This window comes from Saccostrea cucullata, unplaced genomic scaffold (assembly GCF_032062105.1).
Source record: "Saccostrea cucullata isolate Sc308-1 unplaced genomic scaffold, CSIRO_AGI_Scuc_v1 ctg5825, whole genome shotgun sequence".
Classification (NCBI taxonomy): domain Eukaryota; kingdom Metazoa; phylum Mollusca; class Bivalvia; order Ostreida; family Ostreidae; genus Saccostrea; species Saccostrea cuccullata.
The window spans coordinates 15268-42099 of NW_026930518.1; the positions used below are offsets into that span (position 1 = coordinate 15268).

Sequence of the window (26832 nt, forward strand, 5' to 3'; positions counted from 1 at the left end):
CGCTCGGCTATCTAGGCAAGTCATAAAACTTGCTTTCGATGCCGATGGAATTCTCGCGGCGCTGTCCTACACTACACGGTCAGCGCCGCGAGAATTCTATCGGCATCGAAAGCAAGTTTTATGACTTGCCTAGATAGCCGAGCGGACTAGCGCGCTGTTCCTGCACTGTTAGGGGCGGAAGTGGGTATCCATGTAAAAGTGAATTTCTTTGTGCTTTCTATATATATATAAATATAAACATGCCAATTTTAGAGAATGATCCAAGGATGAAAGAAGTACTCAGTGAATTTCAGTTAATCAAAAGTAAAAGACAGAGCCCCTCCTTAAAGAAGATTTTAACACAGGGACGTAGCAACCGGGGGGGGGGCAGGGGGGGGGCCTGGCCCCCCCACTTTTTTGTATAACATTACCTTTACTATAGTAAATGTTCATGGAAAGGATGGTTGGCACCTCCACTTTATACCATAGTATAGTGAAATCAAGGATTGTAGGGGAAAAATTGGAAGTGATAGTAAGTTAGTTCCGAAAAAGTTGGCCACTACGACCCCCCCCCCCCCCCCCCCCCCCCCCCCCCGAAATAGGATTTTTTCGAGTTTGGGCAACTTTTAATTTTTTTTTTTTTTTTGCTTGTCAACTTTTTCAGGTAAGTAAAAAAAAATTTGTCTGGTTGGCCCCCCCACTTTCAAAAACGATGCTATGTGCCTGTAACACGAGCTAAATTTAACAATACAGAAGAAACAGCCGGTGTTAAAAAATGTCATCATCCAAGATGTGGAACCTGTCCTTTTTTATAGGAAAACGAACAATTTATCTTTAAAAACGGAAGAAAATTCATTATTCATTCTTCCTTTACCTGCGAGAGTTCAAATTTGATATATATCATGTCATGTTCAGGATGCGGTGAGCATTATATTGACCGAATGACTGTCGATCGTCAGCAGATTCGTCAAACTGAATACCAGTGCACTGCCGTGAGCGGACATATCAGAACATGTGCTGAAAACATTTTTTCTAATTTTACAGTGTTTCCTATATACAAGTTCTATAACAAGACTTCCGAAAAAGAACGTGAAACCAAGGAAAAACATTTTATTTCATTGTTTCAACCAAAGCTAAATGCCCTGTCATAATAGACAATTTACAATTTTCCCGCATTATTTGTCTAATTGTTAACGTAATAACGTAACATAATGACGTCACAATGAACTGTACTAAAGCGCAACACTTTTGACGTTACATGACGTCACAATATACTTTGAATTGTTTGTATGACCGTGTAGTGTAGGACAGCGCCGCGAGAATTCCATCGGCATCGAAAGCAAGTTTTATGACTTGCCTAGATAGCCGAGCGGTCTAGCGCGCTGTTCCTGCACTGTTAGGAGACAGATTCCGAAGGTCGAGAGTTCAACCCCGGGCTGGGGCGGAAGTGGGTATCCATGTAAAAGTGAATTTCTTTGTGCTTTCTATATTAATATTTCTTCACTTAGGGCAGTTATATTAGTTTAAGAGTTGTTGTAAAATGTGCTTATATATATATTATATATATATATATATATATATATATATATATATATATACGCTTTAAAACATTTAGTAAGTATCGAAATACTATAGATTCATGCTTTTAGGAACACCTAAGGAGGTTTGCCACTCCAAAAGTTTATTTAAGAGATCTTTAAGATATACCTTTTAAAGTATGGTTTCAGCATTGTTCTCCAATATTAGCTCTAAATTATTTCATGATTTTTTGTATTTTTTACAGAGAAAAAGAATTTGTTTTGCAAATAAGAGGCTTTATAGTTGAACATTTGCGGTTAATAAATGCATAATATACTCATAAAAAAGATATGCGTAGTAGGAACAATACCCTGAAAAATGTAAGAAAGTTTTTGTTAAACTTATACAATGTTTTTAGAGAGATATGATGCATTCAGTAAAATTCGTCATTTTTAAATGCAATTGTTGAATTTGCAGGTATTCTACTAATCGCACAGACATAAAGACTCGATTTTGCAAAATGCCCCCAAAATTTTGATTTCAATTTTCATTTGTTGGTTTCTGATACAATTCCTTCAGACACAAAGGGGCTATCAAAAGCAGGGGTTATCGATATTTTTAATCTGGTTTTATCTGAAAATTGACGCAATCTAAAATTGCTGCATCTGAATGCTGCATAGCACAAAAAGAAAAATAGGCAACTGGAAGCAGGTGTACCACAGGTTACAATTGGAAGAGATTTTAATGATACGCACAGCACCATATTTAACGTATAAAACATATACTTTTAACATTGAACACCCAATGATCGCAAAAAATTCGGTAGATTACATATGACATCAGCAGCACAACATCACTTCAGAGGATTACGTAAATTGCATGAATGTAACACAATGACGTAATCTATAGCATTAGCTATCCCTGAACTGCACTGAACATCTAACACGACTGTTTGCAGTTGACTACGGAATGCTGGAATTATTGAAAGAGGATTATTTATTCCATTTTTCTGACCCCCAAAACTAAGATTTCAGATCAACAGTCTATGGCCACAGCAACCCCAATGAACATTTTAGTCTAACTACATGTACTTGTCCAGATCGTTTATCGGAAAGCCTGTTGTAAGTTTAAGAGTGCTAAGGCTTAATAATGAACGTTAGACAGAAAACTGCCTCCAGAACGGTAAAAGATTTGGTGATCGTAGTGTAATAATATGGAAAACGATATAACATAAAAATAATAATGATTTGGTTCATATTCAAAGGACTTTGATGGAAAAGGGTACTCTATAATGTCTACCTGCACATGCCTTGTCAATTTTGCAGCATCCTTTAGCCGTATTTCAACATGACAATACACAGCCACAAACGGCAGGTTCGTATGACAATCATATTCTTGCAAAGCAACAGCAACCTGTTTCTGTCATAATCATATGAATTGTCAGATTTAAACCCAATGGAGCAGCTTAAGACAAAATGGATTTTCATGATTTGCCAAAGACAAAGGATTTGCATATTCCAGGTTCTGCAACAGCTGACCAAAGTTCTACATTTGGAGTATGAGAGTATTCCTATACAGTTTTTATTACACGCATTTGCTTCCATTAGAATCCGTTTTTGGCTATCATTTGTGTCTGTTGGGGGCATACCGAATATTGATATCTAATGACCTTGAACTGCCTGCAATTTTAGAATTCTTGAGTAGTTATGACATTTAGATAGTATCAATACATCATTTTTCTGAATAACCTTCATGTTCAATGTATCACTACAATTATGCTATGCGTTTCTATTTTTATAATTTTTTTAAGAGTATATGAATGTCTAATGGAATATGTAAAAAAAACTCTGAATAGACATTTATTATTTTCTTTATAAAAAATATTTATGAAAATAAAACACATTATTTGTGAATATTTGTTTTACCTATGTTTAAACTCTTAATGAAATTGGTTACAATTTTTGGAAACGTGTTAGTCAATCATATATGATATAGCTTTATTTTTTTCTCCTTTGAAGAGACTGTAAAGAAGTTGTCTAATTGTTTTATTTATTAAGATGCGATGCTTCAGTGTTTCAAATTAACCGTACATAAATGCAAAGTAGCATTGTATGAATATCGACTTAAACAAAAAATGCCCATATGCGCTGTTAATAATTAAAATTTAAAACAAAATTAGTTATAGTATTTTGCGATAGAGACAACCCATTCAAGACAACAAAAGCAGTGCGTCAATATTCTTTTAAATGTACAATAATGCCTAAATAAAAAAAAGGTTTATTTCAAATATTATTTATTCACATTATATGCAAACTTTATATTATAAACATTGGATATACTATGCATCTGTTTTCGTGATTAATATTTTAAATTTTCTCAATCAAACACAATCAGTAATGGGCATGATCTTTTCAACGCATGGGTAATTGACCCCACCTTTGCCCATTATTTGATTATTGTGAGATATTAACATTTGAACTTATCTGTTAGCCCCATACATAATTGCATGTAGTTTCAAGAATATTTTGGTAGATATTTTGATTTGTTTCTACTACATGTTTTGATTGTTGATCAAGATTTATTTGATCAATAAATTTCATTTCAACATATATGGTGTTTATGTTATGTTGAGGTAAAGGAAGGAGGAGGCATAGATATATTTAAGAAGTATTGAAGAAAAATAAATCAGTAAGTATGTGTATTCCCTAACTAAGCCGAATAGGAATTTTCCTGTATTTCCTGAAATTCAGGAAATGTATGAAATTTCTGATTACATAAATTTGCTGTCACATATATGTACAGGGAAAAGGTTTTCTTGGTTAAAAATCTTGTTACTAATCCTATGTATACATTGTACAATAAAATATGTTTTAAACAAATATTGGAGAAATCACGGTACCAAAGCATCGGTTTCTTCTACTTCTCAAATCATTTTAAACAAATAAAAACAAAATATTAAAATCTTCAAATCTTCTAGACATAGTTTTGAAAACATTATCTAAAATAATACTCTTTATCTTAAAAAATCAAGCAAATGAAAAGAATTCTATCTTTTCTTCATAATGATCTTACTTGTCTCCAAGAAAGGACTATTTTCTTCCTTAGTCTCTGAAACATAACAAATCTAGAAAATTAATTTCATGCACACATCTGAGACTTTTCTCTATGGCTGAATATATGCCTGACATTATGACAAAACAATGAAATAATAAGAATATAGAAAACCTACCTTCAATTTCTGACTTTCGTCTTTTTGATGCACACCATGGAAAAGGACTTCTTTTAAATTTGAAATAAATGTAAATCGCCATTGCAATAAAAATGAGAACAAATAAAGGTATGATCACAGATGGCAGAACTATTGATACTAATGGACGCGAGGATCCATTCTCTGTCAAAGTCTGGGTGGCTGACAACGAAATGTCACTCTCCGTAGTGGATTCCAAAATAAGTCTTTAAACAGAAGAAAAATGAACATATAAAATAAGTGTTTCCTACTTTTCGTCAATGTATACTTGTTTGAACTAAAGAATAATGATATCAAAGTCGAGATTAAACTTAAAAAAGGAATATTGGGAAGGGGATCCTAGTTAGCTATATGTACTCCACTATGTTAATACATGTGCAAGTATTGAAGCAAAAAAAAAAAGGTCGAGTATGATAAGATTTTTTAATACTTTAAAATATATATCTTACCTTTCCCTTGATAAACATTCAGGATCTGGAAAAAATAACCGTAAAATATAACCCCCGTGAAAGAAAGGCAGAACGTAAAAAATTAACATGATGGAATCTGTGTTTTAACATTATTATAAGTTGTCTATGTAAAATCACTAAAGTTAATTTATAAATAAGATTGCCTTTCTGTTTTATTTCGTCTATATGTATCAAAAGACAGGGAATGATACAATTTTAAAGCAGGTGTTTGACACATAAACCTAATTTTTTTACAGTTCAATTTAAGTATTTTGAATTTGAACGAAATTAACCTTTTCAATTTTCATTTGCAGGGGAGGGGTAAAATGAGTTTTTTTTTAACCTTAAATGCATTTTTTTTTCAAATTATTCATGTAAAGATTAAAAGTTTTCTTTAGAATACATTTTATATTAAGAGCTCTGAACTATCAGTTAAATAACCTTATCGTCAAGCTTAGTAACAAATGTAAATATACTTACATTGATAAATCTGAAAAGAGCGGAAGTTGCTTGTTGGACATTCTTTTCTTTTGCATTTTTGTGAGTCCATTTTCACGGCTTTTGTGTTGTACACCGGACAAAACTCTGAATAACCAGAAATTTTTTTTTAGAATACTAAAGTGTTTCAGGTTTTTAAATGAGGTCTCTAGATTTTTTAATTTTAAAACCATGTTTATATCTAATTCTCTACTTTGACAGAGATCTTATACCAAAACTTGAGAAAATCTGAACTGCAAATCTTCTAATGTTGTCTACGGAATAAAATGTAATCTGTATGGACTTGTCTATGTTGGTAAAACCAAGGGAGCATTATAAAAGAATACTAAGTCATAGATTTCAAATAAATAATGGGGACCAACAGCTTTGATACAAGCAGTTTAATTTACCTGATCATTCTATTTTGTCAATGAAAGTTAGAATTCTTGAAAAGGATTTATCACCATACCAATAGTCCTTCACTGGATACACCTTTCCGTAGACAACGAGAAGAATTTTTGATTAGAAAACCTGGGACAGCCTTTCCCTATGGATGTATAGACAATGTCGATAGCATTGGAAATCTTTCCAGTCAACAGTTTAAAACGTAAAGGTGTTGGGACTTTTTAACATACACAGAGACATAAGCGCAGTCATAATAAATCTTAAAGACACGTCTCTTTTGATTCATTACTACCTTATGTAATTCAACAGTAAGGTCTACGTCATATTCGCAACAAACTTTACTCTGTCCCATTGAAACTTTGGAATAGTCTTCTTGAAAAGGTCAAGGCAAGTCCAATTTTTGAGTCCTTGACACCAGAACATAGGCTCGCATCTGTGATAATGAATATTTCAAATCATAGGCTTTTTAAACCCGCACATTTTACTAAAGAAAATGCAGCTAAAACAAAACGCCTTTTTTTTAAACTTCAAGATGAAGTGAATATCAGTAATATCCTTAATCACAAAAGGGCAAACTACACCTTGTATTTCCTATAAATATACATCGACTATTGCTTCCAAACCTTTTAATTAAAAGAAAACTTTACAGCGCCTGGGTATCGAGTATCTGAAAAATAATCCTTCATTGTGTTCATGTTCTTCTTCACCCTATAACTATAGTCCACTGGAGACGATGTTTCAGATGACGTAAATATAGTTAATAATGAAGACCTTATATCAATAATTGTAAAAGGTCCTAATTATAGGGAACCCCGATCCTTCAACTGGCGTCGGAATTTCATAAATGGATTCTGTAGAAGATTACTCCAGGTGATGGGTCAGATATGTAAAAGAAGACGTGGACACTTTGTCAGAAAAGATAAAATTTATCAGATCTATGTTACAATCGCGTATTTAAAGATTGAGGGGCAATATGAAAACCACCTATCCTTCAGTATTCAACAATCCAGAAAATAAACCATCTTCGCTAGCCAAGGGTTTCTGATACGCTACCCTCCTCATAAACCTTGGCATACGGTGAAGACAAAAGACGGGATTGTTTTCGTCACGTGATCTCGAATCTATCAGGTACGCACAGATTGCGTCATCGACAGAAATAAAGACGTGTGTTTAAAAGAATTAAATCAAAGTTTTTTTTTTTCAAGAATGATATAGAAGCAATAATTGAGTTATGTTTATTTATTGTTTAAAGTACAAATCTGAAGTTTCAATATATATTCTTAATCACATTTTAGAAGATATTGGATTACACCATAGCTATTCATAGAATTGCATGTTATTGCACGGATCGTTGTTTACTTGCGTTTTTCATTCCCGAGATTAAAGAGTCAAGAAGTATCCCGAACGCAAATAACGTCATTTACAAAAAACAATTGCTAATTGGTCGACCGGGTGTACCGAATCCCAATCAGAACTCAGAAAAAACCCAACTTCTGTCAACACCGTATGCCAAGGGATTATGAGGAGAGAAGCGTATCAGAAACCCTTTGCTAGCGAAGATGGAATATAAACAAGAACTAGATAGATTACATGATCAGTATATACTGGTCCCTGCTGACATAGCAGGTAACAACATTGTCCCAGTTTGTAAGGTTCATTATATGAATTATTTGTATCTTAGAAGAAATCGGATTTAATTTTATAAGTGGTAATCCAACTTATAATCATAGTTCCCTTTCTGAAGAAGAAATTCTTATAATCCTAAGTCAGTTCTGAATATTTTTAAGATCCCAAAGAACCAAAATGAATTTGAACTACCGTATCTATATTGGATTCCTAAACTTCATAAAAATCCTTACAAAGATACATAGTGGGTTCCAGTAAATGTTCAACCAAACCTCTTTCTTTTCTCCCCACTAAGATATTAACAGTGGTGAAGGAGAAACTTCTGGAGTATTGTGTAACAATATATTCAAGAAGTGGGGTAAATCAGATTTAAATACTTAAAAATTCCAAGGAACTTTTGGACAATTTGAAATCGTAAGATTTTACCAAAATCAGCATCTTAAAAACGTAAGACTTTTAAAACTTTATGCACAACTATTCCCGACGATAAATTAAAGTCCAGGGTTTTTATATAATGGACAGTTGCTTTTTCAGTTCTTCCAACAATCAATTGGAATTCTCATGGGTACCAATTGCGCCCTGTTATTAGCAGACCTATTTTTATTCATGAGTTAGCTTTAGATCTAATAGATGATCCCTCTAGTTTTCATCATATATTTGAAGTAATTTCTTTTCTGAATTATATTTTTCTTGATTATAAATTTCAATAAAATGTCTATTTTAAATATTTGCAATTCTGTTTCTAATTGTATTACTCTCTGTTTAGTATTCTTATTTTTGGTTTTAGAGTAGGTTATAGACATCTCTTAAACTGTAAGTTTAGCCATCTCCAATCTTCCTTGAGGACAATTCAAATTTCTTAACTCAAGTTCTTATTTTTTAAAATGTCTTGTAATTGAACTATAGTTCTTTAAAATATGCCCCTCCCCAATCAACAAGTGATATTCTTTATATTATATCTGTCCACAAAATTTGATAATGACTATCAAACCCGGGAAGCATAAAACAGATTGTATGATTATAAATCTCAGTTATAATGTAAATAAAATTGTTAAATGCATGTATACTGAAATCTAAATTTTGATGATGCTAGGTTGACTGGCAATGTAATGTTGAGCTATTTGCCTTTCAAATCATTTTATCAAATTATACAGATTTTGATTAAAGTCTGAGATGTTGTAATGTTTGGTGATAATTGTTTAAATCGAGTTCGCATTGTAATGCCAAAATACCCAATGTAATCGTTTTCTGTTATAAATGAAAACAAAACCCGTCTTTACCTGTCTCGATCCATATTGGTTTTATGCATCCCTGAACAAAGTTGGAGTTCTCATCAAGCACACAATGATAATAGTCTGTGTTTGGACACTCTTTAGAGCTGTTCCTCCATTTCGAAAATGTGCTGGGACAATTATTCACTTGAGTTAATACCATTCTGTTTTCTGTTAAGTTTATCTGTAGAAATGAGCGCAATAAAAATTATCAAACAAAAAATCACATGATTGATAAGAGGTAGATTAAAATTGATATATTACGCATGATTATATAATACCTATTTTAAAGATAACACAGACTCTGCGACATCTATTTTCAGGTTTGGGTGTTTTACTGATGTTAAAGTTGAATATTATGTACGGTGATCGATCTAAAAAAAATCTTCAAACAACAGAAATGTGAAAAGAGGGCATAAAATACACACATGTACCTTGAAAATTACAGAAGTGAGATTATGTGCCTTGGTCATTATAATGACTATAGAATCTACGTAATATAAACTCTAAACGAGATTGTTTAAATCTAAAATTAAATTTCAATACTAGTATCACTTTATCATACGAGTAGCTTGCTTCGCTTTAAAAATTGAACGCACTCAGGGCAAGCTTTTGAGCACCAAATAAGTCGAAAGACTTAATTACTGAATAAAGACAAAAATTACCAATAAAAAGAGTGTATGGCAACAGGATGATTAAGTTTTTTCTCATTCCTTCATTAGTTGTAATATTCCACCTCTACCTGCTTCGGGTATTCAAACATCTTCAACGTATCATGTTTTCGTCTCCTATGGTTACTCCTCCACAGCACCTGATCCAACCTCTGATGTTTCGGAGGTCAGTGTTTGCTCTTCTCTTTTGTATTGTTTTATGGACTTCTTAGCTTGAATGAAACATATGGAGATAACGAACAGTATTCCAGATCAAAACTCCATAAAACAATACAAAATAGGAGCAGAGCAAACACGGACCTCCAAAACATCAGAGGTTGGATCAAGTGCCATGGAGGAGCGAGCATCCCCTGCCGTCCAGTCACACTCACCGAGTGCTCCTTGTCACGATCGGGAAATAATGGAAAAATTCGTCGTCCATTCAGTGTATGAATAATTGTCTATTAATTAGAATGAAAAACGTCAGTCAGCATTTGTCCATACTGTTCGTTATTTCTATCAATTTCACCTAATTCGATATGCAAGAATATGCTCTGATTTAAACCGAAGAATGTATTGGCAAACTTATTAACTATGAAACAAGGATTTCAACGTAACAACGTAACACAAATCAGATTTTTGCAAATTCTATGCCGCTATGAATACCCTTTTTGTAAATAAAATCTAGCTTTGTGTCGTGTTTTGTCACGTGTGATTAAATTTTCCGGTTATTGCCTTTTCATTCATTTGACCCCGGATAATTCTGTACAACTTTTCAGGACATTGAACTCACTACGGGTGTGAACAGTAAACAAAGGATACTTTCTCCTTCTTGGCCACCGATCCCTCCTGTATCCTTTAGATAAATGTTTCTGCCCAACTCCCTTTTAAATACTTTGTTTCATTTTGGGTGGTACAATGTAGTACGGGTTTTGACGATTCGTTTGACGTGAGTTCATCATTTCATTTTTTTTATTTTGATTTTATGGCTTTGGCTTATAGTAACTTAATAAAACGCTTAGTTTATTTAAAATCAATTATGTCTTCTTATTCTTCACGAGCTAATGCTTTATTTCTCTCAGGCGCTTTTATGAACCTAATACGATTTCACATTGAATTTAGATTTTAAATATTGCTTTTGAAGGGATAAATGCATGGTTTTTCTTGAACATTCGAGTTTTCATGTCAGACTTTCTTGTATTATCGTCATTAATCTAAGAGAACAAACATCATCTACTTAACAAAGTAATATTTACACTAGATAATACTGGATTCTTGAGGAGCAATTGTTTAGACAAGTTTGGAAAAGTTATTTGAGCATGTAAAGTCAATAATTGGTATCAAATGCATTCGAGTCACAACTACTTATGCAGGCCAAGTTATCTAATCTTTGCTCGTATTCAAATATGTCAATGGCAATAATAACTTATAAATTATTAATTTGATATATAACATGATAAGGATAATGATAACTGATACATACATACATATACATATATATATATATATATATATATATATATATATATATATATATATATATATATATATATATATATATATATATATATATATATATATATATATATATATATATATATATATATATATATATATATATATATATATATATATATATATATATATATATATATATATATATATATATATATATATATATTTATTTATTTATTTATTTATTTATTGGTTTCCAAAACTTCAAAAGAATCCTTACAAACAAATATACATTGCGGGTTCCAGTAAATGTTCAACCAAGCCTCTTTCTTTACTCCTCAAGATATTGAAAGTAGTGAAGGAAAAACCTTTTCGAGTACTGTGCAACAATATATTCAAGAAGTGGTGTGAATCAGATGTGGATACTCAAAAATTCCAAAGAACTTTTGGACAATTTGAAATCAAAAGATTTTACCAAAATCAACAGCTTAAAAACTTACGACTTTTCAACTTTATACACAACCATTCCCAAAGACACATTAAAGTCCAGGATTTTATATATCATTGACAGCTGCTTTTTCAATAAAAATGGAACTCGTAAATTTACCTACCTGGACATTGGTCATTCGCAAAATTATCTTGTTAAAACACATTCTGATTGCATACACAAGTACTCTGAAATTGACATAAAAAGATGCTTGAGTATCTGATTGACAATATCTATCTGGTTTTTGGAGACCAAGTTTTCCAACAAATCTATTGGAATTCCCATGGGTACAAATTGCGCTCTGTTATTAGCAGACTTATTTTTGTATTCATATGAAGCAGAATTTGTAAAAGATCTTATGCGCGAAAAGAAGAAAACACTTGCTGTGGCCTTCAACTCGACATTTAGATATATCGACGACGTAATTTCAATTATCAATGATAATTTCCAATCCTATGTCGATACGACATATCCTGGTGAGCTTGAGATAAAAGATACCGCAGAGTCTGACACATCTGTTTCATACTTGGATATTTTACTTGAAAACGACACTTATGATAATCTAACAACCAAGCTCTATGATAAACGTGATGACTTTAACTTTTCTATAGTCAACTTCCCTTACTTATGCAGCAATATTCCCCCATCACCTGCATACGGAGTAAACAGTTGATTCGATACGCTAGATGCTCTACGTATGAAAAATTCCTAAAACAAGGTATCTTATGGACAAACAAGTTGATGAAACAAGACTATCAGCAGTCTTGTTTAAAGTCATCATTTCATAAGTTCTATGGTCGATACCATGACCTTGTCAGCAAATACAATTTATAATTGAGTCAAATGCTGACTGACGTTTTTCATACTTATTGTTAGTCCATTATTTATACAATGAATTGAAGACGTTTTTTCCGTTATTTTCCGATCATGACAAGGAGCATACGGCGGGTGTGACCTGTCGGCAGGGGATGCTCACTCCCCCATGGCACCTGATCCCACCTCTGATGTTTAAGATGTCCTTGTTTGCTCTTCACCTATTTTGTATTGTTTTATGGACTTTGATATTGAATACTGTTTGTTATCTTCATATCCTTCATTTCACACTGTGACTTCACAAACAAAGAGCTAATCTTCATTCAGCATATGTTATTTAAAGAACTTGTTTATGGCTACGTATGTTCCAAATATTTTTTTCTAATCTGAATTGTGGTTTTGTAGATATAGAGATAGTTCGCGAACATCACCCCTCGTATTAATGTACATAACTCTCGGAATTTTTTTTCTCACTGCTGCAAATATTTTACTTAGGAGTGAGAAAAGAGGATTGGTAAAACTTTTTTTCAGAACCAAGTATGCATTTTTGTAAAAATTTTTTCGAAGCTTATAAATACAGTCTGAAAAAAAGTTAAAAATCAAATTTTATGATGCATAACTCCGTATACCAATAAAATGTAAATCACACGTCCATGTGTGTTAATTTGTAACGACATGACATCGACATTAAAATCTATAAAGCGATTGCAATAAGTCTTTTTGATTGAAAAAGATAAGTATATAGTTATATTTCAAGGCATTAATGAAGGGATGACCATCCGTTTTTTAGATACCTTTCTGTAATTATTCTTTAGGCAAAAAATACACAAAATCATACTTATTTCTTCTCATCCCTTACGTTCATGGTAGATTTTTTTTTGATTTCAATATCTGGAATTATTTGATCCATGCAGTGTTCAAATTTCGAATAAGATCAATAAGCAAAGTAATACGTGTGCATTTTATGTGTGTATCATAACCAAACACAATCAATATAATTGTGTATATATATATATATATATATATATATATATATATATATATATATATATATATATATATATATATATATATATATATATATATATGGTAGTTCAAATTCATTTTGGTTCCTCTGGATATTAAAAATATTCAAAACTGACATGATTTTGAAGAATTTCTTCCTTAGAAAGGGAAATATGAGTATAAGTTGGAATACCACTTGTAGAATAAATCCAAGTTCTTCTAAAATACAATTAATATAATGAGCCTTACAAACAAAGACAATGTTGTTACTTGCTTTGTCAGCAGGAACCAGTACGTACTGATTATGTAATCTATCTAATTCTTTTGTCACTTCTGGATTATTGAATACAGAAGGATAGATGGTTTCCAAATTGCCCCTTAATCTTTTAATTCGCGATTTCAGCATGGATCTGATACATTTTATCAATTCTGACAACGTGTCAACGTCTTCTTTTTCATATCTGGCCCATCGTCTGGCGTAATCTTCAACAGAATTCATAATATTTATGAAATTCCGACGGCAGTTGAAGGACCGGGGTTCTATATATTTAGGAACTTTATATTTAGGTCCTCATTATTAACTATATTTACGTCACATGTAATAACGTGTCCAGCAGGAGCAAGTTTGAAAAGAGATATGTTTTTAATTAAGCAATTTGTTATCAAATACCTTCAATTTACACTTTGAAAAATAGTTGAATATCTTAACAATAATATAATTATTAATACCTAAGATATCGTATACTTTAGATTTTAAACATATTAGATATGATCAAAAGAAGGCACCCATTTTCTATCTACCTTGATTAAACGTCTCTCCCGAGACAGAAGATTTGGGTTTTGAAGGTCGCCATGCATATTTTTGGAAAGGATATTCTTATCCACAAATTCTGTTGCCGAGATTTGACCATTTCTGACAAATGAACTGTTCTTGTTATAAAAAATAACAAATATGGAAAGAAATATAAAATTCAGGAAAATCTTTCAGCTTTTGTCACAGAACTGTACGGAGGGGATCACGTGACCGCATTTATCTCGTGATTCGTACATGGGCAGAACGATGACAGATGAGCATTAAAATCGGAGATGACTAATTTAAAATAAAATCAACACTGAAACCAAACACTGTTTCTTTTATGAAAGTTATTTAATATGTTCGCGAACTTTTTGATCATTTAATTTAAAATCACAAATTTCATCAAAATCATAGTGTATTCACGATATATTAACGTTCGGGCAGTTTGACATCAAAGGCAACTCCTTTGTCGATACAACGGAATTCATATTATCAATTTATTAAAACTATTCTGATTGTACATACAAGTTTCATGAAGTGTCGATACTAACAAGAGTTTCTGATTGATAATATCTATGCTTTTTTTTTTTTTTTTTTTTTTTTTTTTTTTTTGAAATTAGGTTTTCCAACAGATTGTCCGAATTCCCTTAGGTACGAATTGTGCCTTTTATTATCAGATCATTTTAAGTGAATCAGAATTTATTGAAAACCTTATACATGAGAAGAGAAAACACATGGTGTGGCCTTCAACCCGATATTCGCTGCATATATCGATGACCTATTATCAATTATCAATAGTAACTTCTACTCATGTCCACTCGATATATCCCGATGATTTTACAACAAACATTTATAATAAAAGTTAACGTTATGACTTTATCTCTTCTTTCGTCAACTTCCGTTACTAATTATGCAATGTGCCCTTATCACCTGAAAAGGGGAAATACATGTCCCCGAGTTGATTTGATATGCAAGTGCCATTATTTACACACTGAGTTATTAAAGGATTTTTTCCGTTTTCCAGAACATGACAAGTAGCACATAATGGCTGGACTCATTTATAGCAATGTTTTCTAATCCATGACACCTGATCCGACCATGATTGCCTTTTTTTTTAAATTTCCATAGGTAAGTAGGTTGTTTAAAGTTCAATCATTGCATAAGGAGACTGGGGGTCAACAAATTAATAACAAATTAACCACCAGATATAACTTAAATTTTTAAATGTGATATCTTAAATTGTCAAAGTATCATTTGACAAAGAAAAAATTCATACATATTAGTTTTAAAATTTGATCATTTTTGTATATCTTTATATGGAACTCTTCTTTTAAAGGAGATTTATATAGTCTAAAAATGGCCACGACCACCAAGCCTCTTTAAAAGTTGTTTGCCAATCAAGTAAGAATTTGACGAATCTCTGGTAATTATGGCATCATTTTTATACTGCAGCCTTAAGCTTGCTTGAAGTGTCAAATTATCTGATAAGAAATCCAGAAACATATTAATATTTCTGGATTTAATTGTAAAATTATGAGCCCATTATATTTTTTTATAGCTAGTCAAGAGTAAAAAAAAAGCACATTTATTAATCATTGTTTTTTAGCCCTTGAATATGTGAAATAAACTTTTTTACAGGAAAATTGGTAAATTACGAAATTCAAAATTAAAAAAAAAATTATTTTTGACTTAGTCCTATTTTTATCATATAGAAGAAAATGACAAACAAGAAATTACATTTCTCTAAAAATTTATTGTAAAACACAAATACTGAGTCCAAAACAACACTAAATTTAGATTTAAAAAAGTATTTGTTAATGTTTAAAACAAAGCAATTCAAAACAAAAAGATCTCTTCTGAGATTCCACTGCTGTCTTGGCATTAATTGCCCTACTGCAATACAAAACTGCAAGGAAAGTACATTCTTTTAGCTTCTTTTAAATTTCACGTGAACTTAATGTTACACATTTCCTATTCATCACATTTGTTAGTAATTTGCATTTATACAGTGTACATACATATATGAAACATTTATTAAAATATTAAAATTAAAGCAAGTATTCTAATCAGAAATGTTCGTAACAAAGGCAAAAATAAAATAAAAAAAGTCTACATAATAGTTTAGCTATACACAGTTGCACATATACATTTTTGTGGACAGACGCCCTTCATTCAAATAACGTCGATTCTGAAATAAAACATGAGGCATTTAATTAAAACATGATTATTAACCCATATCAAATGAATTATATAAGAATTATTTGCATTCAATGCCACTTAAACATTCGAACTTTTCATTGCCAAGCAACTCTACTATACTTGCCAGGTCGACCTCTTCTATCTAGAAATTCCGGAAACTTCATGCCTCCATTCTCTTCTGGGGCTATGTCTGGTCAAAGAAAATACCAGAAGTCATGTATTATCTGATTTTTGTTTGTAACCAATACCAACTTGACAGTGAAATGGTATACAGTAAAACTTGGTTAAAGTGAAGTCCTGGGGACCTATAAATTTAATTCGCTATAATTCCAATCTTCATTTTATTTATTGATTCTCTGTGTTTTGATTGGACGAGAGCACGTTTTAGAAAAAAGTTTACACATCGATAAAATTTTCAATCAGAACTACTTTCTTGACCAAGCTTCTGAGCTATTGTATAAACAACAAAAGCAGCTATTTCTGGTTTGTTTTAGCTAAATTATGGATAAAAGAAACTTCAAATTTAATTAAATAAAAGCAAAACTGGCGACATACAGGACTGACCAGCTGAGACGCCGTGAAAGTGTTTATGCTACTGTCGGATCACAGTTGTGAATTTTAAAATCGCTGATGTCATTCACTCATTCTCGACGTTCATAATACGAACCGAATCAGATCAGTTTGTGTCGTTGTGACAGGGATAAGAAACGTACCTCAAATTCTTGCCTTATTCGCATCAAATTCATATTTACTTTCTATATTGTTCCTCAATCTTTGAACAAACTAGTGCAAATCGAAGGCGTCGTCGGTCTGCAACTTTCGCTCTGAGAGTTGTCGGTAATGTCAACATGGCCATGGTCAAGGACGAACTATTCTGAAGTAAACTCGTAATTACGCTATTTGTTGACTTAAACAACATTCGATAAGTCTTTATACATTTTTACATTTATTTATTGATTGTTTTGACATATTTAAGCTGAACTGTATCGAAATTCATATCGATTACGTTCCTTTGCGGTATCAAGTATTCTTACGCCGTCCGGAAATAACGGATTGTATGGAGGCCTCAATGAGAAATAATTCAAATATTTTTTAAAAATTCGTTATTGGAATTATAAGAATTAAACGTTCTTTTTGAAAAATTTATCGATGTGTAAACTCTTGACATTTTACTCACAAACTTAGCATAAAAGTGCTTTGCGCTTTTATTTAGTTTGTGAGTAAAATGTCAAGAGTTTACACATCGAAAAATTTTTCAAAAAGAACGTTTAATCCTATAATATCTGTATAACTAATTCGCATAACCATATACATCGAATTCGATATATGCATGTTTTCCTTCAAGTATTACTACCAAATGTTAGGTAAGCAAATTTTACAAAACATACCTTCGATAACTAAGGTTGTATTATGATTTGAATTTTATATACAAATGCTATAAGAAAATAAAGTCAGTTTAATTTATCAAATTTTGAGATCTTTGAAAGTTCGTTATACAAGATGTAAATTTCATTATTTTTAACCTCAGTGGGACTCAAAATAAGTTCGCTATATCCGTAAATTAGTTATATCAGAGTTTGTTATAACCGTAAAAATTTTACAAAGATTTGTTAAGCATTGTGCCGGGGACCCAGAAAAACTTCGTTATATCCGTGAAATCGCTATATCCGTGTTCGTACTAAACGAGTTTTATTGTAATATTAATTTTGATTTCATTCATATCTCTGGAAAATGTAATCACTTAATATCTTTTAAAACTTATTACACCCTATCCCTACAGGAATATTACAGATTAAAACCATCATAATTAAAGTATTTATAGTATTATAATATTTGCAAAATTTTTAAAGCTTGTTTTTTTCTACAAATAATGGAAGGTTTACAATGTATTCAAGAATAAAAACTTCTAAGTTGTGAGTACGTCCACGGACCCCCCCCCCCCCCGTAAGTAGCACACGGCGGTCGACGACAAGAAAGTAACAATGTCACTTATAGAAAAACTGTACATATGTATATCCATTACACAAGGCCGCGACTGACCTGGTCGTTAAAATGGGTAGCAACTGTTCCTTCGCCATGCACTCGGCACTTTTAAGTGAAAGTTGCGGGTCCTTCGGATGAGACCTTAAAAACCGAGGCCCCGTGTCAGCGGCAGGCGTTGGCACGATAATGATCCCTCACTGCTCAATGGCCCTGAGTGCCGAGTAAAGGTCAAAATTTGAAGCCCTTCACCGGCATACGGTGACGTCTCCATAGGAGTGAAAAATTCTCGAGAGGGACGTTAAACAATATACAATCAATCAATCAATCCATTGCACAAAAAAGTAACCCTTTCTTCTGCAGTAATTTCGTCAAATTTTTACTTCTGAGAACAAAAGCTAGATGTCAAAAGTTTCCTCATATATTCACGTACTGCATTTGACTGAATTATCTAGCCACCCAAAATAACAGTATACATGGGCAAAATACTCATAATGATCTCAGTTTTCGGCCCAGGAAAGCTATTAAGGAATGTTTTGTTAGGGAAATAGCAACAGATATGCTAGGAACACACTGTATATGGAAGGTAATATTGTGAGATGGTAGTTTAAGACACGCAGATATAGAAGGAGAAAAGGTGTACTTTTCGTGCGCAATAAATATAGACTTTTTAAAAATGTAAGACACGAAACATATGGAGCATCTCAGTGTGTCAGGGTATATATTTTGGAGAGCTACTGGTCTGCAGCTAGGATAAATGTCGAAAAGTTGCTTGAACTTGCATTTAAACCCTTTGTGGAATATCTATGAGCAATTTTCGTTGTACCGCATTATTAAAAAAACTGGACGCTTAACAAATATCAAATATCTGTTGTTAAGGGACTGTGCGTCTGTCTGTCTTCTGATCGTCGACTAATATGACGTTTGAAGAAGAATTGAACACACATTAGAGAAACAAAATTTTACAAGACGTCCAATGTATAATTGTTGCAAAAAACATAAGTAGTATTAACCGTCTAGCCGGCCGGTCAACTAGGACATGCGGATAGCCGGTCAATATGGGTTCATGGGGGATATCCTGGTCAACTGAGTCCTAACCCTAACCCTAACCCCTAACCCTAACCCTAACCCTAGGATTAGGTGGGTCAACTGAGTACAGCCCTAACCCTAACTCTAACCCTAACCCCTAACCCTAACCCCCAAGCCCTAACCCTAACCCTAACCCCTAACCCCAACCCTGGGGGGGCTAGGTGGGTCCACTCAGTACACAGCCCTAAATACGGGGTGCTTACATTATAGCTTTTGACTATATATACGCTGCTACTACGATTTTGGCAGCGAGTCAAGAATGTGATTATGACGTCACGTTTTCATATTATGACGTCACGTTTTAATTCACAGTCAAAGCCTAGCCAGTTCAAACTGGATTTTCCGAAAACAATAACAACACAATACAGACAATAACAATGCAATTTTATTCTGAATGAAAATACATCAATTTACTTTTTCTTCTTCTTCTGTGCCTTTTCAGGGATCTGTAATCAATCATTCTGTTAAACTCCAAATTTTACAATAAATATTGAAGACAGTCCTAAAGTGCATACGACCATTCAGGTAGTAGGCGTAACTTGGGTGGAATAACCTTCTCTTTTTCATGTCCAGGAACAAATCTTGAAGACAGTCTTCTGAATTTCTGTACCAGAAACTTACATCCAGAATACCAGGAACACCCTCGATTGGCCACTTATATTCATGATCACCATTCATCCCCTGAATATAGCTGGAGTCTAGGTTTCTTCTCTTAGGACAATCTGCAGCATGAATTTTTGTCTTGTTTCCAACCATACAATTTGGGTAATTTCTCTTTGATTAGGCGATTCTGTGGAATGAATTTTAGAATTCATGAAATCCTGTATGGCTTCTTCTGTGGTTTTCATCCAAGGTCCCTTCTTGTCAATACCTCCGAATATCTCAATAAACCAACGATGCTCCGTTTTCTCTGTCATATTTTTTGTCTGCTCCATTTTACCTGTGTCTAGTTCCAAGTGCTCACGCAGAGTGATCCTCAATGTCCAGCGCTGGTTTATATAGCATGGGTTTGTTTAGGGTCGTGTGCAAAAATAGGTTGGACTTACGTTTTGTTCGTACTGTGTACGTCTCTGTACACTCTCTAGTCACCCACCTTACCTATGCATTGTGACGTCATCCACTGTATAAATACGGCTTTTCTCCGACTTTCAGCTCATTCTACAGTCAGAGCCATCAGCTGTTGGGCATGGATTCTAGTAGAGAAAAACAGTTACATGCTCAACGATTATTGAAATGGAAAAGAAGGGAGAGAGAATTAGATCGAATTCTTTATGAGAAAAGAGAGCAAGAATTAAAGATCCGGAAAAAAAATGCCGAAATGTTAAAGAGAAGAGGTCTATTAGAACAACAACAAAGACAACGACAGCATCAACAAAGGACTAGGGCGCATGAGGGACCAAAATCACCTATTCATTCACCACCGAAACTCAAGGCGATTTCCAAGTATTATCAGATGAGACTGAATGGAAAAATACACTCGTCAAAATTTAAAGCGCAAGAAAATATCTATACCGTCAATTTCAAAGAATTTCCAGAAGAGGAAAACAGAGGATTCGTTCGTCGATTATTCAGAGACATGTTACAAACAGTCAAATCGGAAATGCAGTGTAATACTAACGATTACCTCCGCCTGAACCTACGCCACAATTCTTTGGATTCAGGTCTATTAGAACAACAACAAAGACAACGACAGCATCAACAAAGGACTAGGGCGCATGAGGGACCAAAATCACCTATTCATTCACCACCGAAACTCAAGGCGATTTCCAAGTATTATCAGATGAGACTGAATGGAAAAATACACTCGTCAAAATTTAAAGCGCAAGAAAATATCTATACCGTCAATTTCAAAGAATTTCCAGAAGAGGAAAACAGAGGATTCGTTCGTCGATTATTCAGAGACATGTTACAAACAGTCAAATCGGAAATGCAGTGTAATACTAACGATTACCTCCGCCTGAACCTACGCCACAATTCTTTGGATTCAGATATTTGGTACGAGTTTACGCAGTGTAAACATTTGAACGAGGATCTCATTTTAGACAAGATAGAAGTCGTGCAACAATCCAAAAAGGAGTTCAAACTGGGCGACGGCTCCCTGGAATTCGATATGTTTCACGTCAAGTATCCACAAGGTAGTGGTGGAAACAGAACCAAACATTTACAAGTGAATAAGGAGATTTTCAAGAACAATAAACAATCCATCGTTCGGATCGTCAATCCCCATGATAAATTTTGTTTAGCTAGAGCCATCGTCGTCACCCGGTTACACAGTCAGAAACCGGAACATCCAGACCCCGAATGGGAAAAACGATGGAAACGCATGAGGTCAGGAGATGTAAGAGCAAATGACCAGAAACGAGAAGCAATAGCCCTCATGGAACAGGCCGAGTGTGATATCAATCAAGCTTGTGGATCTGCAGAGTGGACGAAATTACAACAGGTGTTAGCTCCTCGCTATCGACTGAAAATATTTCAGTTCAAGTCCACTTCAACTAAACTCTGTTTAGAGCCTATTTACAAAGTTTGGGGAGATGGAACTTATTTGAACATTTTGTTAGACGAGGAGCATTGCGATGCCATCCTATCGATGCCGGGAGTAACGGGGAACCCCTATTACTGTGATCATTGCGATGAGGGGTACAGTCATGTCACAGAACATTGGACCAAGTGCCCTCATCGCTGTCCCTTTTGTTTAGGATACCCCAAATGTCCCGAAGACGGGAGCCACATTCAATGTCAGCAATGCCAAGGATTTTTTAAGAACCGGACCTGCTACGAAAATAATTTAAGACCCCATAGCAAGAAAACGACCACCAGTGTCTGCAATTTGATGGTACTATGCGAGAAGTGTCATGTATGGATGCCTAAGAAATTATTTCCTCATCACAAGTGCGGAGGACAGAAACAGTGTAAGATCTGTAAGAAAATCGTCGATACCGATCATCAGTGCTACGTTCAACAGAAGCCCGAGAAGAAGAAGACGGGGAAAGACACCTTACAGTTTTACATCTATTTCGATTTTGAATGCACTCAGGAAACGGGCATCCACATCCCTAATCTGTGTGTGGCCACCGCGTCTGTCAACACTGCGGTCATTTACCCATAGACCAACCCTGTCCTCATTGTCAACACATGGGACCCCGTCAGCACATATTTAAAGGACCAGAGACCTTAAAGAAGTTCATGGACTGGTTATTACAACCCACCACAGGTACTAAGAATTCCACATTAGTACACGACGAGGCCATCATCATCGCTCATAACTTCAAGGGATACGACGGACAATTCATTTTAAATCACCTGGTGCATTCCGCCCCCTGAAACCTAACGTCATCATAAACGGCAATAAGATCTTGTACATGGAAATTTGTGGATTGAAATTCATCGACTCGTATAATTTCTTACCGTTTCCTTTGGCTAAGATGCCCTCCGCTTTCGGATGCAACGAATTGAAGAAAGGCTATTTCCCCCACTTTTTTAATATGGAACAGAACCAGAATTACGTGGGGCCTTATCCACCGGCAGATGAATACAAACCGGACGAAATGTCTATCAGTGGACGACAGGCTTTTTTCGAATGGTACGAACAACAGACCGGAAAAGTGTTTGATTTCCAGAAAGAGTTTGTAGATTATTGTATCTCGGACGTCGACATTTTAAGACTATGCTGTGCACAGTTTAGAACCACCCTCAAGAGCTTAGTCCATGTCGACTCTTTCCAGGAATCCATCACGTTTGCCAGTGCTGCTAATTTACCCTACCGTTGACAATTCATGCCTAACGAGACCATTGCCATCATTCCGAACCTGGGGTATCAACCGGCACGACAATATTCGGCCAAAGCCTGTCGGTGGCTCACCTGGATCAGTCAACAGAGTGGATGTCACATACAACATGCCAGAAACGGGGGCGAAGTCCAGATCGGAAATTATACCGTCGACGGATACCAGGAAGCGACTCGTACCGTCTACGAATTTTATGGGTGTTATTGGCACGGATGCCCCACCTGCTATCCCAGTCTACAGACCGAAACTCATCCTCACCGGACCCAATTTACTTATCAACAATTACAGGAGGAAACCCTCAGAAGGAGGCCTTGGAGAACATGGGGTACACCGTCCGTAGTATCTGGGAGCACGATTTCGATCAGCAAGAGCAACGAGATGTGAGTTTACAGCATTTTGTACGAGACCTGGACATTCCCGATCCCTTGAACACCCGAGACGCCCTGTACGGAGGCCGGACCAATGCCACCCGATTATATTGTGAGGAAGGGGACATGAGATACGTGGACGTCTGTTCCCTATATCCTTACATGTTGAAACATAGACCTTTTCCTGTAGGGCATCCCGAGATCATCACAGACGAGTTCCAGGACGTGAGAAGTTATTTCGGCCTCATTCACTGTCGGGTCTTACCACCCCAAGGCCTCTATCACCCCGTATTACCTTATCGGACGGGAGGCAAGTTATTATTTCCCTTATGTCGAACCTGTGCCGAACGACAGGATTCTACTTCTCAACATTAATGTCAACACACCGACCAGGAACGTAGTCTCACGGGTGACGACCGAATTACAAAAAGCCTTGGACATGGGATATACCTTAGAGCGAATACACGAAGTGTGGCATTTTAAAGAAAGCAGACAGGATTTATTCAGACCCTACATCCATACCTTCCTCAAGATCAAACAGGAAGCGTCCGGATTTCCCCCCGACTGTAATACCCCAGAACAAGAATAAGATTACATTCGACATGTCTTAGACAAAGAAGGCATCATGATGGACAGGATCAGTATCGAGAAGAATCCAGTGAGAAGAACCATCGCTAAACTCTTTTTAAACTGTCTGTGGGGAAAATTTGCTCAACACTTGTTATTACCCAAAACCAGATACTTGGACGAAGAAGAGGAATTACAGCAACTTTTACAAGATTCGACTCTTGACATCAAGGGCATGCGACTCTTAGACAATAAAGAGGACTCCAATAAGGACAAGATGCTGGTGAATTATCAAGACAAACAGGAATTCGTCGAAGAATGTCCCTTTGGAAACGTGGTCCTGGCTTGTTTTACCACTGCGCATGCCCGCTTACACCTCTACGAGACTTTACAATCTTTAGGAGATCGGGCCCTTTATTTCGATACGGACAGTATCATTTACCAACATCGGGAAGGAACCTCTAATCCTACCTTGGGTAATAGTTTAGGAGAATGGACCGACGAATTAGACGGAGATCACATCATCAAATTCATGTCGGCAGGTCCTAAAAATTATGGTTACCGGACCTCCAAAGGAACCGAGGTCCTTAAAGTCAAAGGAATCACTCTCAACTATCGAACCTCTCAGATCGTGTCCCTAGAGACTTTCAACAAATGCTCAAGGGAGAAATAGAGGAAGTCACATTACCTTATCCCAACAAAATCCAGACGACCCGTGATCATGACGTCGTGAGCAAACCTTTAGAGAAAAAGTATAGAATTGTGTACGATAAGAGACAATTATTGTTACCCTCTTATAACACTTTACCTTATGGTTATTGATATATTCAATGTTGACAATGAATAAAAATTGAATTGTTGTTTTGTGTGTTTTTTTTCTTCTTCGTACTCTCTATAAAAGGTATTCTAATTCAAAATCAAAGGTCATTTCTAATCATGGGTAGTCGCGAGCCAGACCAACCCATGCGTTATCCCCAGTATGCTCAGCTCTCAAAGAGAGAAGCTACTTTTGAGCAGGGATGGCCAGAACCTCTCTTAGGAAAAATACCCGACATAGCTCGAGCCGGGTTTTACTACAAGGGAGTGAAAGATAACGCTACTTGTTTTCATTGTGGAATGACTTTAACGAATTGGGATCTTAAGAACAATCCTTATGCAGAACATACTTATTGGAACCCCAGTTGTCCTTACATCAATCAGTATAAGGGACGAAGCTGGGTGATGGGTATATTTGTCAGGTTCTTAGAGAAGCAGGGATATAAACCTTTAATTGAGATCAAACCTCTACTGAACCCGGAACCAGATGTTCAGGCTCGAGGAAAATGTCACATTTGTTTAGACGAGGAGTTAGAAATCGCTTTTCTACCTTGTGGACACGTATGCTGCTGTGCCTTGTGTGCTCCTTCCTTCCAGTTTTGCCCCATCTGTCGAGCCGAGATTCAACAGTCCAAACACATATTTCCGTGTTAACTATAAATAGGACCCTGAACCCATCTCTTCCTTCATTGATCAACATGTATTCCCAGGAGACACCCCTCCCCTCTTTTCAACTGAAACACGAATTTACCATGGTTGTCGCTGGGCTCTCGAAATCGGGCAAAACAGAATTCGTCAAGAAATTAGTGAACAATGTAGATTGGATCACTCCCAGGCCCGAAAAAATCGTCTGGTGTTATCGGGAATGGCAACCCGCTTACACTTCTTTAAAAGATAAAGTATATTTCATCCGAAATATTCCAGAAGACGACGAGAAATTAGTAGCCAATTTGAGTGTGCCACACTTACTCATTTTTGACGACATGATGGGAGGAAAAGCCATCGAATCCATTGTGGATTGGTTTACCCGCAAAGCGCATCATCGGAATACCAGTGTGATTTACATCACTCAGAATTTATTTGATCGAGCCGCCTCTCATCGCACCATTAGTTTGAATGCTCATTATTCATTCTTATTCAAAAATCCCACAGACAAATCTCAGATCAGTGTGTTGAGTTGTCAGCTAGCCTTGCCTCATTTGATGTCTGCCTATCAAGAAGCCACCCAGGTACCTCACGCTATCTCCTCGTGGACCTGAGTCCCCAGACCCCAGACGAATACCGATTGAGAAGTCGAATGTTTGAATTGTTGACTGTACACATGCCTCAAGAGTATAAATAAAAGTGTTTCACACTCTTCTGGGTCATTGTTCATTTCAGTCTCATCATGGCTCCATCAGCCAAGAGTAAATTAGTGAGAACCTTACGACGTTTACAGCGGGAACGAGAACCCGCGAAGCGAGCCCATTTAATCGAATTAGGGCGTAAAGCCTTATTGAATTGGTTTGCCATGGGAGCTCGCAATTTAATGAAAGGGGTCTTACCTATCAATAAACAGACCCAAAAATTTATCAATCATCATCGTCAAGATTTAAAGATCATTGCCGATCAATCGGCCAGTGATCAAGACAGAAAAACGGCTATTTTAAAACGAGGAGGAGCTGGATTTCTAGGCGGAGTCATCATTTGTCATTTATTCAAATGGAATAATCCTAAAAAACGACGGGTTCGACGTTTGAAGAGTGTGGTGGTGAGAGTCGATAATAAGAAACAAAGAGTGTTTCCGGATTGGATGGTCCGAGTCGGAGGAGCAGCTCAAAAGAGCAGAAAAAAGAAGAAGAGAAAAG

General features: G+C 35.2%; 2 protein-coding genes across 2 annotated transcripts; one reads left to right on the forward strand and one right to left on the reverse strand.

Moving 5' to 3' along the window:
• Positions 1 to 4660: 4660 nt before the first annotated feature.
• Positions 4661 to 9160, reverse strand: LOC134228867 (uncharacterized). Its single transcript, XM_062710559.1, has 5 exons — positions 8982 to 9160; positions 5674 to 5778; positions 5194 to 5218; positions 4866 to 4950; positions 4661 to 4678 (listed from the first exon to the last, which is right to left on the reverse strand). Exons 1-5 carry the CDS (start codon positions 9133 to 9135, stop codon positions 4661 to 4663), a joined length of 387 nt encoding a protein of 128 aa, XP_062566543.1. The 5' UTR covers positions 9136 to 9160.
• A 15945-nt stretch (positions 9161 to 25105) lies between these two features.
• LOC134228868 (baculoviral IAP repeat-containing protein 7-like) lies at positions 25106 to 25639 on the forward strand. Its single transcript, XM_062710560.1, has one exon. It carries the CDS (start codon positions 25106 to 25108, stop codon positions 25637 to 25639), a length of 534 nt encoding a protein of 177 aa, XP_062566544.1.
• The last annotated feature ends 1193 nt before the right edge of the window (positions 25640 to 26832 follow it).

What these genes read in the sequence shown, in the direction of transcription:
- LOC134228867 (XM_062710559.1), bottom strand. Translation starts at nt 9,135, where the DNA reads ATGGTATTAACTCAAGTGAATAATTGTCCCAGCACATTTTCGAAATGG. An exon ending in CTCTTTTCAGATTTATCAAT is followed by an intron (nt 5,219 to 5,673) that starts GTAAGTATATTT and finishes TATTTTTTCCAG; the next exon opens with ATCCTGAATGTTTATCAAGG. An exon ending in GAATGTTTATCAAGGGAAAG is followed by an intron (nt 4,951 to 5,193) that starts GTAAGATATATA and finishes TTCTGTTTAAAG; the next exon opens with ACTTATTTTGGAATCCACTA.
- LOC134228868 (XM_062710560.1), top strand. Translation starts at nt 25,106, where the DNA reads ATGGGTAGTCGCGAGCCAGACCAACCCATGCGTTATCCCCAGTATGCT.